General features: G+C 34.1%; 1 protein-coding gene across 3 annotated transcripts in view; it reads left to right on the top strand.

The window, feature by feature from the left end:
- Positions 1-14,931, top strand: part of LOC145247303 (GPI-specific phospholipase A2-like PGAP3) — a 177,918-nt gene that overhangs the window by 99,417 nt on the left and 63,570 nt on the right. For all 3 annotated transcript variants that reach the window (XM_080108924.1, XM_080108926.1, XM_080108925.1), the window contains exon 2: positions 8,857-9,151. In XM_080108924.1, the coding sequence (XP_079965050.1) occupies positions 8,864-9,151 (288 nt within the window). In that variant the 5' untranslated portion in view covers positions 8,857-8,863. The remainder of the gene's footprint in view (positions 1-8,856; positions 9,152-14,931) is intronic.

The raw sequence follows: 14,931 nt of genomic DNA, 5'->3' as shown, positions 1-14,931 counted from the left end.
TTGTCTTTCTCTTCTCTCCTTGTCTTTCTCTTCTCTCCTTGTCTTTCTCTTCTCTCCTTGTCTTTCTCTTCTCTCCTTGAATCTCTCTCTATTCTGTCGTTTGCTCTCTTTCTCTTGCTCTATCTCTATCGCTCTCGCTCTCTACCTAAAATTAAATGAAAAAGTTTCTTGCTTAGAACCGCCTCTCTATAAAACAACACTATGACTATAACATGGTTGTTTCAAGTCCAATGTAAACAAATTCTTGTTGAATGGTTCTAACTAATCAACTTCTACCCAATCACTATCATTACCAGTCATCACGGTGTTGTCACTGTCCACCCGGCACTCATTTAACCCGTATCCACAAGCCTTAATAAATGGTGACACCTTTTTGAAAAAAAAAAAAAAAAAAAAAAAAAAGGGGGGGGCAACGTTGAGCCTAATCAGTATTAAATGGCTAATTATTTGGGAATACCAGGTGTTGGATGTGTGAGGGTTCTTTGCTTGTCCTACCATATTTTTATAATCTCCTTGCCACTGGACTCGATGCCGATTCGGAAACGGTGTACATTGTGCAACTCATTCTTCACAGATTTCCTGTGCAGATACCTTTTATAGGGATTATCCAGAATCCCCTAAAACTGAATTCCCGAGTTCGACAGAAACATTTCCAAGTTTGACATGATTTCTCTTTAGTTATTTTGAAAAGGAAAATAAATTTGTATAAAAATCACCAAAAATGTTAATGTTTACGTGAATAAATGTAAAATTCTTTTTCGTGTTTAATACAATGAAAAGTTTGTTTTTTTTTGCTTACATGAAATAAATATTCATTTGGTTTTTTTTGCTTACATGAAATAAATATTCATTTACAAGTATTTAAAAAACAAAACACAAAAACGAGAATCAAAGTTCATTCGTTGCCTGAAGCATGACGCCTGAATTTTACTTTATTTTTTTTCTTGGGGGGGGGGGGGTCTCAATATATATGGCATAGTAACGTTGACACACCAATTCTTGTTAGGTAACTGAAGTTAAGCAACATTGAGCTTTGTCAGTACCAGTTGGGTGACCATTTGGGAATACTAGGCGCTGTATGTAGGTAGACGTTGACACCTCCTTGCAAGAGCTAGAAAAACTTATATTGTCATTTCCTTAGTGACTGAGGACTGCTCGTGAATTTGATATTTGCATGAAACTTCCTCCTTTGGAGGAAGCCGGGCCAACCTGCCTAGGGTGAATGCTGCTTTAGGGGTTGTAATTTTGTCAAAAACTGTTGGGCTTAGCCTTAGCTAGATAGTTTTTCAAGTATTTAAATTAGAAAACTTTGTAGACAAGTACTCGACCGAACTCCAATCTCTGGTCTCCCTTTGCCAAGGTACTGGATATGACCTTAAACTATATCTGATGGTGAGGTCCCAGCTTGCGGGCTTTGGGGAGTGTGGAGCCACTCTTTAATTGCCATTGCTCCCAGGTCCACTCTGACCTGGAGTAGTAGTACCTGTTAAGGTTCCAACTATGAGTTAAATAGAAACCGACTTGAAAAGAAATATTCTATTAAAAAAATTTTCTTCAAAATAACTGGATTCGGCATTAAATAACATGAAAAGGGTTGATATGCTGTAAAACAAAAACAACCAACCAACCGTTCGCCAAACTTTCACAAAATCTCTCGACTAGCTACAACCACTATATATGATCCCCCCCCACTCTCTATCTGTGACTAAAATAAACACAGATTCCATGAACAAAGCTTCTTTCCCAGAACTGCCCGCCTGTGGAGCACTGTTCCACTGACCTGCTTTCCGGTTGAATACAACTTGGCAGCCTTCAAATCCAATGTAAACAAGTTCTTGTTGAGCCGTCCCCATTAAATAATCAAATTCTACCTATTTTACACCATTAACGATTACTACACTACCACCTTACATTCATTAATCCTTATCCTCTAGTGGCCTTCTAGTCTTGATAAGTGGCAACTGCCAAGTAAAAAAAAATAAATAAATTAGCAAGCTGGCATCTAGAATAATAATAATAATAATAATAATAGTAATAATAATAGTAATAATAATAGTAATAATAATAGTAATAATAATAATAATAATAGTAATAATAATAGTAATAATAATAATAGTAATAATAATTATATGCAGATCAAGTTTTCTTAAAGATTACATCAAATAGACCTTAAAAATGTCCTTGTAAATTCATTTGTTCATTATTTTTGAATTGATCCAGTTTATAGATATGGTTATAGCATCATTGACGTACCAGTCTTCATTAGATTACCAAAGTTAAGCAACGTTGAGTCTGGCCAGTACTAAATGATGGGAAGGCCAGGTATTGTATTATGCAACAAAAATCTGTTCAAATTGATCCACAGGATCAATTGTATGCAAACAGGTGTTTGCTTTTGGCATAAAAATGAGCCAGCGATTGTTGATATGCCGTAAAATATAAGTTTCCAGTTACTATTTACTTACCTCCCCACGAGGGCAAAGTTAGACACAACTTTGAGGTTTAATCCGGCTATCTCAAAAGAGGTTCTCTGGGCTGAACCAAAAAAGTAAAAATTGCTCCAGTCTAGGAGCACTTCTTTACTGACCGGAGACAGTAAAGAACAGGTACCACACTTTGCTCCTAACCGAAATTCAATGTAACATAGCATGGATGCACATATGTAAATGCATGCAAAGTGATGTCCCAAGTGGGGAAAAGACTATAAAAAAAGGAAAGTGAATGATCACAAAGGGAGACAAGATAACATTTGAGATCTTATGAGAGATGTGGAAAACGTTCGCGATCATGTGCGAGTTACGAAGGACCCTCGAGAAGAGACGTCACAGTGGTAAAGAGAGATTGAGGAAATAACTTTGCTCCTGTTTACTTTCCTCAGAGTTAGACACAAGGTTGGTTTTTAATGTGGGGGAAAATTCAGTTCCCAGAAAAAAGGGCACTCTTGATAGGAATAAAAATTACCTCGGTTATTAAGGATTTCTCCTCCACAGGACAGGGAAGGTGGATACTACACTGTGATTTTGGCCCAAAGGCCAAGAAATGCTGTTGCTACAAAGAACAAGCAAGTTGGAGTTATTTCCTTTTATTCTTGCTCTTGTTTTTGACATAGACTGCATACAATGTGTTGGGTGATATCACATTAAAATATTCTAAATTAGTGCTATTTTAACTTGATGAGTTAAATTTGTCTATAGAGCCCTGAATTATCTTTAGTTGACCTTTGACAACTAAATATTTTTGTTTACTAGCCAAATAGAAAAGTTACTAGCCAAACCCATATGATTTTTGGAATATGACATCTTCGTTCTGTGACGTGTACGTACATCGGTTTTCTGTATTTTTATGAACTGTGAAGTGCCGCAGCTTATGTTGAAAATATAAACATTCGAATTTCTTCAAATGTTTTTTTTTTATTTTTAGACAGCCTTCGTTAAAAAAATATTGTTCTATTAAACTTTCATTGTTTAAATAATTTGACTTTGCTTGTTTTATTTAAACAAAAATAGGTGATTGCCGAGATAGAAGCGACAGATCGATTTCTTTAAATATCTAATTTTAAGCAAAAACAATATTACTTGCTTAATTGTCATTTTGAAAAGAATAATATATCCAAAAATTACAAAAACTCATCCAGTAGAACAACTGTTATTGTATCTTTAGTAAAAAAAAAAAAAGAAAAGTCTATCAATCTAGGGTACACAAATTCAGCCCCATTAAAATATAATCTAAAATATGCGTTCTGAGTTATGTCCCCATGCGTGAACTCTGAAACATCTATGAAAAATGCAATTTTCCCCCTAATTTTCCAGGAAAATTACTTTTAACTATATTCGACATGACAAGTAAGTAAGCAAGATTGCTTTGCTTAAAATGACATCTAAAGACATTGATTTGTCACCTCTGTCTCAGCAAGCAACCAAAAATAATTGAAAAGAGATTTTTCCTTCAGCAATAAGCTTTGGGAGATTGTCGGTGAAAACAAAAAACGAAAACAATTGTTGAAAGGATAAGCGTTTTATTATTTCTAGTCGCCACTTAAAAAAAAATCACTTGTAAATGCGATTGTTTCACTTGCAACGTAAAGCCCTGTAATTAGAAAAAATATTTAAATTTAATTGGTGCTACTATAGCGTGATTCATATCCACAAAGTTCTACTGTAGTATGATTCTTACCCTATCTTTCGGGTCTAAGGCGATTCTTACCCTATCTTTCGGGTCTAAGGCGATTCTTACCCTATCTTTCGGGTCTAAGGCGATTCTTACCCTATCTTTCGGGTCTAAGGCGATTCTTACCCTATCTTTCGGGTCTAAGGCGATTCTTACCCTATCTTTCGGGTCTAAGGTGATTCTCACCAAAGGAGGATAGAGAAAAAAAATACTTCTTGATACTATTTTATTCTATCCTATAAACCATGCTGAAAAATCCTTAAAACGAACTTTAAAAAATCAGAATTAACTTCAGTCGTTAATATTGTAAAATTGAAGCATTAATTTAGTAAAAAAAATATTAATTAGCAAAAACTTGTTTAATGTCGCTTAAGGTCTTGATCTTCTTTCAAAACACACCAGCAGTGTTCATCCAAGTGCGACTCTAATAAATGCTGTTTAGCTATTTGCTTTTTTTTCAAAATCTCTGTTGCTGTCCAAGCAATTCTTCTCAATTTGTTAGACGTATGCATCTATATTTGGATCTACATAGTGTTCCTGGTGATTGATGGTTTTGTGATCGTACCAAGCTTGACGAAATTGTCTATAAGCTGGCCATTCATCAGAATGTATTTGTTGATCTACCATTATGCTTTGGCATTTCCTCCATTGGCATCTTGATGCTCCACATTTCAACGAGCTCTAAAATTTCAAGGAGCTTCAAATTACAGTGGAGCATTCAAATTGGTATAATGGAAAAATTTGTTCTCTTTTCTTACTGACCGAACGGACTGGCAACTTTTTCTTCTGCACCTCCATACTGGCACATTCTGTTCACAGACCTTCTTATTAGTTAAAATCACTGGCTTATCGCACTTGCGTCAAGAATTTTCCTCAACCTGGAGACTTGTTAAAGGAGATATTATGTTGCTGTTTCCTTATTGTGCACCACTCCTGAATAAAACTCTCGTAACAATATCTCAGGAGAATATGCGTATTGAGTTATGTTTCCATGTTTTAAAGGTTAATGTTTTATAAGTACGACTATGGCAACAGCCTATCTTTTCATTGTTTTGACTCTCGAGTATATATCCGACACAGTTAATCAACCAGGAACCACACCACTCTATATAGAAACATATAAGATATCAACAGATACACACTCGAGAGTTAAAACAACAAAAAGAATATGCTGTTGTCCTAGCCCAATTTATAAGTTTTTGGGATCGCTCATGATGAGGTAAGAACAGAAAATAAGGCTAAGAATCGCTCTATAACAGCACCATTTAGTTTTAGATATCTTTTTTTTATTGGTAAATTTCCAGCATGAAAAGATGATTTTGTTTTTCACGCACCCCACATTTTTTTTTTCTTCTGTGACATTATTTGCTTTTATATTTCACTAGTGGAGGTACCCGGCGTTGCTTTGGTGTGGAGAGGTGGTTGAGCAACCCAGCCCTAAAAAAAAAAAAAGTTTCAATCAAAATAGCAGCAAATACCTGTGCGAGTGCAAAGAAACAAAAAAGAAAACAAAATTAACCAACACCTTAAAAAAAAAAAAAGAAAATAGCAGCGAGTACCCATATGAGCACAAAAAAATATAAAATTAGCCACAGTAGCCAGGCTCGAACCTGTAACGCTAAGAGGAAAAGGAGGTGAAAAAAGCTAACAGTTTAGTTGTCTCGCCCACACAACTTGTGATGTCATGGGCCTTTGAAATAATGTCTTTTATACATATGTTGAGATCGCAAGTTGTGAATAACTTTGCAAAATTGTTGTCCGAGTGATGGATCTTCCTAACAATACCGATTTTATCAGTGTTCTTGCGTGTGTTGAAAGTTTTTGGGAGATACACACGCATACATTTTGCCATATATATATATATATATATATATATATATATATATGTATATATATAAACAAAGGATGTGATGGGGATAGATTTTAATGTTTTTTTTTCTCTTACCTTTTAAATATTTCAGTCCTGAATTTTTTTAATGAGGACTGATTGTTTGTATTCTTTTGATCAGACTATTGTTCTCATCTTCAGTGCTATTTGTGCAACGTTTAGGCATAGAGATCAGCAGTATATGGGAATCTCTAATTATAAATAAAAATTGTACGACCCCTCCTTAAAATCTAAATGGTAAAAGGTAGATAATCCCGTCAAACTTTATTAGTTACATCCCTTTGTCAACCAAATTCTTTTCACACATACAAAAGTACAGCAAAAAAACAAAACAAAAAAAAAAACAACTCCAAGAATACAAAACCATCTACAGAGCCAGTAACTTTTCTCATTTCTTTTCCAAGATGGCAACCAACATGCCTGCCGATGGTCGAAGGCTACATCAACCGAAACGTTGCACAAATAACACATAAGATGAGAACAATAGTCTAAGCAAAACAAGTAATACATTGTAAATATTTCTTCTATAAACATGTCGGACTGCATAATTTAAAATTCGAAGATACTGTTGGTCAAGTGTGCTTAGGTTTTATTTTTCTTAATTCTACTATCAGACCATATATGGAGTACTGTTGTCATAGTTGGGCTGATGGATCTCTGGCCCATTTGAAGGTTCTTTGAAGGTTTATGAACACATTTATAATTTGTTTGGCTTCCTCTCTCTCACAGACCTGATGTTGCTACTCACAATCTATAAATACTATAATCAGAGGTGTTATTCAGAATTGTCTGATTTATTTCCTGCATCCTTTGTTTCAGCTCGTTTGATTCCTTGGTCTTGTAGTCTCCATTAATTCATTGTTTTTTGTTGTTTTGATACCTAGATATAATAGATCTTCCTATTCTAGTATCTATTTTTTTCTCAACATCTGCAGGCTTATGGAACTCTTTAATCCACTTTTGTTCTCGTTACCTCCTTACATTAAGTGGCTTCATGCCTTGTGTGAGTGGGAGGACTTTCCATAATTTTTTTTTTTTTTTTTTTTTTAAATTTGAAATTTCATATATTTTGAATAAAATATGATCCATAGTAATTAGACATTAAGCAAGCAAAATTGCTGCTATGTATGCAGAGTGTGAGGATGTATGTAGACCTTGTCAATAAGGTTGGAGATATGTGTTGCATGGAGAGAAATGATAGGAGAATGACCCAATGGATGTGTATTGTGAGTCTTAAAGACAAGCTTAAATCTACTGACCTCACTGGAAGATTTAAGTTTAGACAGTATTGGAACATGTGTACAAAACAGGAGACTTTGTTGGTTTGGTCACATTGAAAGAACGAATCAGAGGACTAAGCTTAGTAGGTGTAGAACAATTGATAGTAGCAAGGTCAGTTAGTAAGGGAAAGTCAAGGAAAATACAGGAGGATGTGATGGGGATGGATTTTAAAGAGGGATAAATATACACCTGGCAGAAATAGCTTAGTTTGAAACTCAGTTGTTGAAATGCATACTAGCTTGTAAAATGGACATTGAACTGAATATGATATGCTGAACGTAGATAAGCATGATCCCAGTGACCTTGATTGTAACAGCTTTGACCTAATGACTGTCTGTGTATAAGTACTTAGCTACCTTATTCGTATTATTTGGGTTCATTAGGTTACTGCTCTCATGTTGAGTATTATTTTCACAGCGTTTTGGTTGATGTAACCTCCGACCTTCTTCAGGTAGAAAGTAAAACGACTCAAGAAGGAGCATATATGCTGGGAAATAAGCAATTACTAAATAGAACTAGTATAGAATTTAACACGATATGGGAACCGTTAATTATAAATAATAAATAATATATACAGTAATAAGTAAACAATATGTATATGTACAGTTATATAATAATCTAATATATAAATGGCTATATGCCTGTCTGTCTGTCTGTCCATATTTTCGAACTCTTATCTCCCCCGAAACTGAAAGTCGCAGAGTGGCGCTAAGGGCCTCAAACAATTGGATTTCTTACAGGCCATGTTTTTATGGGACTTTAGTCGGTTAAAATTGTTTTTAAAAGGTCAAAAATGGGTAAAAATTGAAAAACATTGTTATACATTTTGTACATTCATCTTAGTTTACTTTTAATTTTTAATCAGTTCATATGCGTGTCATGTTAATACAATGGTAACGTCACCAGCTTTGAATGCTAGAGTTTCGGTTTCGATTCTAGCTGATGGCACCTAAATACATTTTTTTAATCTTGAAATCACGAATCTATAATAATATATATGAAATTTGGACAAATTAAAATACTTTAAGCATATTTTACACCTGGGCAAAGCTGCCCCCACCTGCTAGTTAATGAATAGTGATATTTATAACTTAGAAAAATATAGGTTTAAGGCTCCCAAAATTCATATTAGAACTGTCCGTAAACACCTGTGGCGCAGTGGTTAGAATACTTGAAAAAAATCAATTGAAGTATGGGCAATCAAGAAAGACTATTTCGAATTACTTAGAACCGCTATCCAGTTATGGCTGATGGAACGAGAGCATCCTATGCCCTGAAGTAATTAAAGGGTTCTGTTTGAAATTCCGTCCAAATTCGTGAGTTTAACAAGACACACCTGAAGAAGGTTGGTGGTTACATTGCTTGAAACGTGAAAAAAATACTCAGGATGAGAGCAGTAGTCCGAAGAATCCTAATAATATGAATAACCAATCCTCATCTAAAAAAATCAGGAACGTTAACTACTTTACTTTGCATTTTTGTACTTTTCATACATTCTGCACTTCTTTTTTTTTTCTTAGGTTGACCATGAAGTGCGGCCTCTCTTGTATATTTATGGTCGTCTTCCTCACTGTCCATGTGATGGCCAGGCTGGCCACTGGTTCCAAAGGAGATTCCTCCTGGATTTTTCAGCGGTGCCTTAGTGGTTGTCTGCTCAAGAACTGCACGAACATTAAGTTATTTAACAGCCGACAGCCGTTCAGTTTACGAGTGATGGGCTGGCGATGTGAAGACGAGTGCAAGTACACATGCATGTGGTCGACTGTGGATGCCTTCCAGAAGGACAATCAGCGGGTTCCGCAATTTTATGGCAAGGTGAGCTCTAATATCGATCCGAACAATCCTTTATTTTCTATTTTTTTAATCTCATTTATTGATTATTTGAGTTTATTTTATGGTCTTTAATAAACATTTTTTCTGCTTTTGTTTAGTTTTGTTAATGCTTTGGTTTAGTTTTTTTAATGCTTTTGTTGTCTCGTTTTTTAATTTTTATTTTAATGCTTTTGTTGTCTCATTTTTAAATTTTTTTTTAATGCTTTTGTTGTCTCATATTTTTTAATGCTTTTGTTGTCTCATATTTTTTAATGCTTTTGTTGTCTCATATTTTTTAATGCTTTTGTTGTCTCATATTTTTTAATGCTTTTGTTGGCTCGTTTTTTTCTTTTAATGATTTTGTTTAGTTTTTTTTAATGCTTTTGTTTAGTTTTTTTTAATGCTTTTGTTTAGTTTTTTTTTAAAATGCTTTTGTTGTCTCATTGTTTTTTTTTTTAATGCTTCTGCTGTCTCGTTTTTTTTTTTTAATGCTTTTGTTGTCTCTTATTTAATGCATTTGTCGTCTCGTTTTTTTTAATGCTTTTGTTTCGTTTTTATACCTTTTGTTGTCTCGTTTTTGTTTTTTAATGCTTTTGTTGTCTCATGTTTTTATTTTTTTTTCAAATAAAACAGTATACTATATATTAGATTTGTGAAAAAATGTTTTTTTGACGTTCAACTATATATATAAAAAAAAACATTATTTTTGCACCAACCTAATAATAAATAACTTTCTAGTTAATGAATAGCTAATAGGTATTGTTTGAGACTTCAGCAACCCAGAACCAAACCTAAGAACTTCTTCATTCTATAAACATGCTGTTGGATATTAGAGGACTAAATATACATCCAAAAATACTATTTTTTGGGTCAATCAATATTCCTAAGTTCATTGAAACAAACAAGTTCCTCAAAAAGTTTCTATCTTCAATATAATGGATTTTACCGTTATAAGTTTACATTGTTCAGTAGGCGAAATTCAGGTTTTCTCTCAATCTTTGCCTACTGAAAAGTGCTAATCTATTCTTACCAGCTGATTTCTTCCTCAGATTCAGCATGGTTTGATTGATGAGACTTCAGTCACTGGCGTAGCAGGTGAGCAGTAGGAGCGGGTTCGACCCAGGGCGACACACGCCAGGGGGGGGTACTTTGAGGGGTTAAAATTAGAAAATAGAAAAAATTAAAATGATTAAAAAAGACTAACAGAAAATCTGGGACTTATAACAGCAATCTGAAATTAAATCCTTGATTGTAATTCCATGAAAGTAAATATTTTGACGACTTTCTGGAGTTTTGAAGGTTAACGGATTATCAACGGCCAGCGGGGGAGGGGGGATGAAATTTTACAACTGTCCCAGCTACGCCACTGACTCCAGTACATCCAACTAACACTGTAATGTATAGTTTTTCAATGAAATATTGTATTTATATGAAACTAGTAGGGGGTACCCGGCGTTGCCTGGGTGTTTGGAGGTAAGTCAAAACCCGGGGGGGGGGGGGTTAAAATAAAATAAAAAAAGTTTTCGTAGGTGAGTATGAGGATCGAACCCGAACCCTTGAGGCAAAGTTGGAAATTAAAGTGTGAAAAAAAAAAGTGCGACGTTAACCATTGGGCCACCGCGGCATACTAAAGAAACACGTTTGAATTTATTTAATTACTTAGGATTTGCAGGTGCACGTGACTTAATGAGGTCAACTTTGACGGCGGGGGTTTTTATTTTTATTTTCCCAAGATGTTGTGGGGTGCGGGACCAGCTCCCCTTGTCCAAATTGAACAGCAATCGTTTGATATAAGGAAAATATTTCCACATTGATCAAAGCTGATTGCTTTCGGACATTTCCGGTGATGGCGACCAGAAAAATACCGCCAGAATTAGTGTCGCTTTTATTATAGGAAAAAGCCTAATCCACATGCGGCGAGCGAAAACTGTTGAATATTTATCTTCCTGAAGTCAATCAAATTAAATAGACAGGCGAGCTCCATTGTTAACTCGGAGATATTATGATTTATATGTGATATAAAAAGTTTTAAGAAGTTGTGAGCCGACCGAGCGCTTCTCTGAAAAAAAGCCTTTCTTGGACATACACAAAAAGCGAACATACATACACACATTTTCGCTTTTATATATATAGATTATTGAAAAGGTAAATGAATAGATTTAAATCAAAATGAAAAAAAGTAAACTTGTTTTCATTTTTTACTTTCGTTTATAATATATATATATATATATATATATATATTTCTTTTTCAAAATCGCCAAAACAAAATCATGGTAAACAGGTGATGATCCCTGTTTTCTATTTAACAATTTAAGTTGAGGTTTCTTTATTTTTTTATTTTATTTTTTTTTAATAACCTTTGTATAGTTTAATCTCCTTTTGCAGTTGTGGATTTTTTAGAGGAAAGTCAGATTATGCAAGTGTTAAGTCTGCGTTATGTTGAATTAATATTCCTAGGAACTTAAAATACATTTAAAAATTTTTATTTTAGTAGTTTTCTAAAGAAAAATACTCAAAGCTTCTTTAGACTATATTGAACCTTTTGAATGTGTGATATATAATTATTTCCATGATCAGACAACTCCGCAGCTCACAAAAACCATGAAAGCCACAGACTGTATGTCCTATACTAGGGTTTCGTCCTCATCTGAGTTCATCAGTAGAAGATATCCGAAACCCTAGTCACTTGCATGTGTAGTGAGTACTCACCCAATTGAGCCAGCATGCCACATACAAGAAAGTCCATTGACTAACTCAGATGAAGCCAACCACTGTATTCATAAAAGAAACAAGCAAAAAAAAAAACATAAAGACCTGGGTAGAGGTAGGTAAGATTGGAAGTCAGGTTAACATCCCTCTAAGAAATCCCAGCATGTAAACCAGATGTTATACCGATATGATGAAAGAATGGATGCAAGTTCTTTGGTTAGTAAATGTAGAACAGTTGAGGTAGCAGAATCAATTCTTAGAGGAAGGGAAAAAAGTCTATGAGGAAGTGATGAAGATGGATTGAGGTGAAGAGGGATGAATAAAAACCTGGTCAGAGATATGTTTGGAAATCAGTTTGTTAAAATAGATGCCAGCATGTAAAACCGATTTAAAACGAATTATTATTATTATTATTAGTGTTGTTTTTGTTATTATTACTCATTATTACTAGTACTCATTATCACTCCTCATTATCATTATTACTCCTCATTATCATTATTATTACACCATATTATTACTCATTATTATTATTATTATTATTCCTATTTACTTTGCCTCTCCACAGAGCAGTCAGACACCAGGGTCGTTTTTTAACGTGGAGAAAAGGAACAAAAATAAAAATTGTCTCAGTCGTGAAGGACTTCTCCTCCGCTGACAGAACAAGAAATTGAGGTGTAGCATCTAAAGAACAGATACTACACTTTGATCTTTGTCTGAAGGCCAAGATATTGTTATCGCATACTCATTATTATTATTATTACAATTATCATTATTACTCATTATTATTACTACTATTCACTAGGAGCTTTCACACAGCTAATCACTGAGAATTCTCGTTGAAAACAGATTGTCATGTCCCTGGACTCTGAGTGACAAGTCTACCCAGATTTCCAGTACTCTCTACCTCTTTCGACCACCTTTGCAAATTAGTTTGTGTTATTTCAGCAGTCGTCTGCCATTGAGTTCTCATTTGTAGCAACCATTGTTCTTCACTGGGATATGGATGACAATAAGCCTCCCCAAGGTCCAAGTCCTCTTCGCACTCATTCAGTGGAGGTCTGATTAGTACTTTCTCTCTTTGGTCTTTCCACCCTCCTTAACACTCCTATTTAGTGCAGCACCAGTTTTTGGTGACGAAAAACGAAAAAATAAAAGGAGGGGAAAGCTAGGGCTAACTTACAAATTATACAATTATACAGTTTCAGTTTTCATGATCCCAAGTGGTGTTTCTTTGTGTTTGATGCAGTTGTTTGCATAATTCCCGATGTACTATCTTCTCCACTTGATCGCGTCTATTTTTATATTCTTGTTGGCCTGGTTATGATGATGATGATGATGAGCAGCAGCATAGCTAAAAACTTGTACTATTAATTATTATATAAGCATAATCTTTACAGTCATTAAGTCAATGCTTTGTTAGTCTGTACATGCGTCTTTCTTAGGATTTCCCTTTGGAGGGATTAAATAACATACTAGGATTAAATTGAAATCTGATTGTCTGTACTAGTAAGATTATCTCTTTAATCTGCAGCTTACATCAGATTAAATAATTATATTTATAAAACTAACTGTACCTTGCCGGTGTTGCCTGGGAGTCGTTTTACTTTTGTTTCATTTTTTTTTTTTTTTTTTTTTTGTAATAAACAACTGCCATTTAAATTTTAAAATCAAATTAAATTTTTCTTTACAAAAATAGGATTTCGAAAGTAAATTTTAATTATTACAGTATTGTTTGTGTGATGAATAAGGTCCAGCAAAAAATGTCGGATTGAACAACCCAGGCATGCGTTTAGAATGGCACAGACGAGAGGAATCAAACTTCAGATACAACTCACAATGTCTTGTACATCCAGGACAGTGAATCACGATATGTAGTCATACAAGTAAAGTTGGTTTGAATAAGCCGGCTTGAAGTTAATAAAAAGAAAATTAATCTGAACTTAATGTTGTTAAGAGCAGAAATGAAGACTTTTAATTAAATTTTTTTTTTTTTTTTTTTTTAACAAGGGAGTCACCGCTTATCAAGATCGTTCAAGGATAAGGGTTAAGAAGTCTCACGAGATTGGTGAGACAACACCGTGATAATGAGAAGTGGTAGAAATTGGGTAGAATTTGATTATTTAAAAGAACGACTCAACAAGTACTTGTTTACACTGGACTTGAAAACGACTATGTTTTAATTAGGTGGAAAGCAGCCTTGCAGTATAGTTACAAAGGCATATCTAGGAAAGAAACTTTATTCGTGGAATTTGCAGTTAGTTTTAGACACAGATAGTTTTTAGTGAGCGGAATTATTTTATTGACTCTGGCTAAAAGGTTATTATTCTCATTCATTCATATAATTTAAGGTTATTTTTCAGAGGTAAGGTAACCAGTGAAATATAACAAGGTTAATATAAGAGTACTCAATTCCAAAGTAGAGCAAGGTATATTTTTAGCTGGCTGAAACATGCTCATGACTGTGTAGCAACACACTACTGCTCATGTAAAAACATACACACACACACACACACATATATATATATATATGTTATCATACATTAAAAATATATTAATTTGCCTGCTGGGTTAGCTTATTAGATATAGTATGTAAAATCGTACTTAGGCAACATCAACCTGGGTTCTTTATAGTTGAATGATTACCCCCTTGATGAGAAGTTATATTCCACAGTTGGTCTTTGTCGTGGTTCACTTAATCTGTGTTAAGTCAAAAGACTTTTTTCTATGTTATGTGGCAGTTTAGATGATATGCAAGTGACTTGGGTTTTCAAACCTGAATTTGAATGTTTTACTGATGAGCCCAAAGGAGGTTAAAATTTGAGTCTAGGGCTTCTGATAGTGGAAATATAAATATTCCAACCAGTTTTTAGTTTGCTTTACCATTAAATGAACTAAATTTTAACATAACTTTAATTTTTTGAAGGTAGTGTTGTTTTGGATTGTTGATTTGAAATTTACTGGAATAAAATACAATTAAAAAATATACTTAACATTTGTAGTAGGTCATGGCTGACAAAATGCAAAAAATCTACTTTAATGGATTTAATAATTGATTCCTTTTAAAATTCTGTATG

This window comes from Euprymna scolopes, chromosome 25 (assembly GCF_053919585.1).
Source record: "Euprymna scolopes isolate OS-2025 chromosome 25, ASM5391958v1, whole genome shotgun sequence".
In the NCBI taxonomy this organism is placed as follows: Eukaryota; Metazoa; Mollusca; class Cephalopoda; order Sepiida; family Sepiolidae; genus Euprymna; species Euprymna scolopes.
The sequence above is the reverse complement of the archived record's forward strand: the minus strand, read 5'-3'. Positions and strand labels throughout refer to the sequence as shown.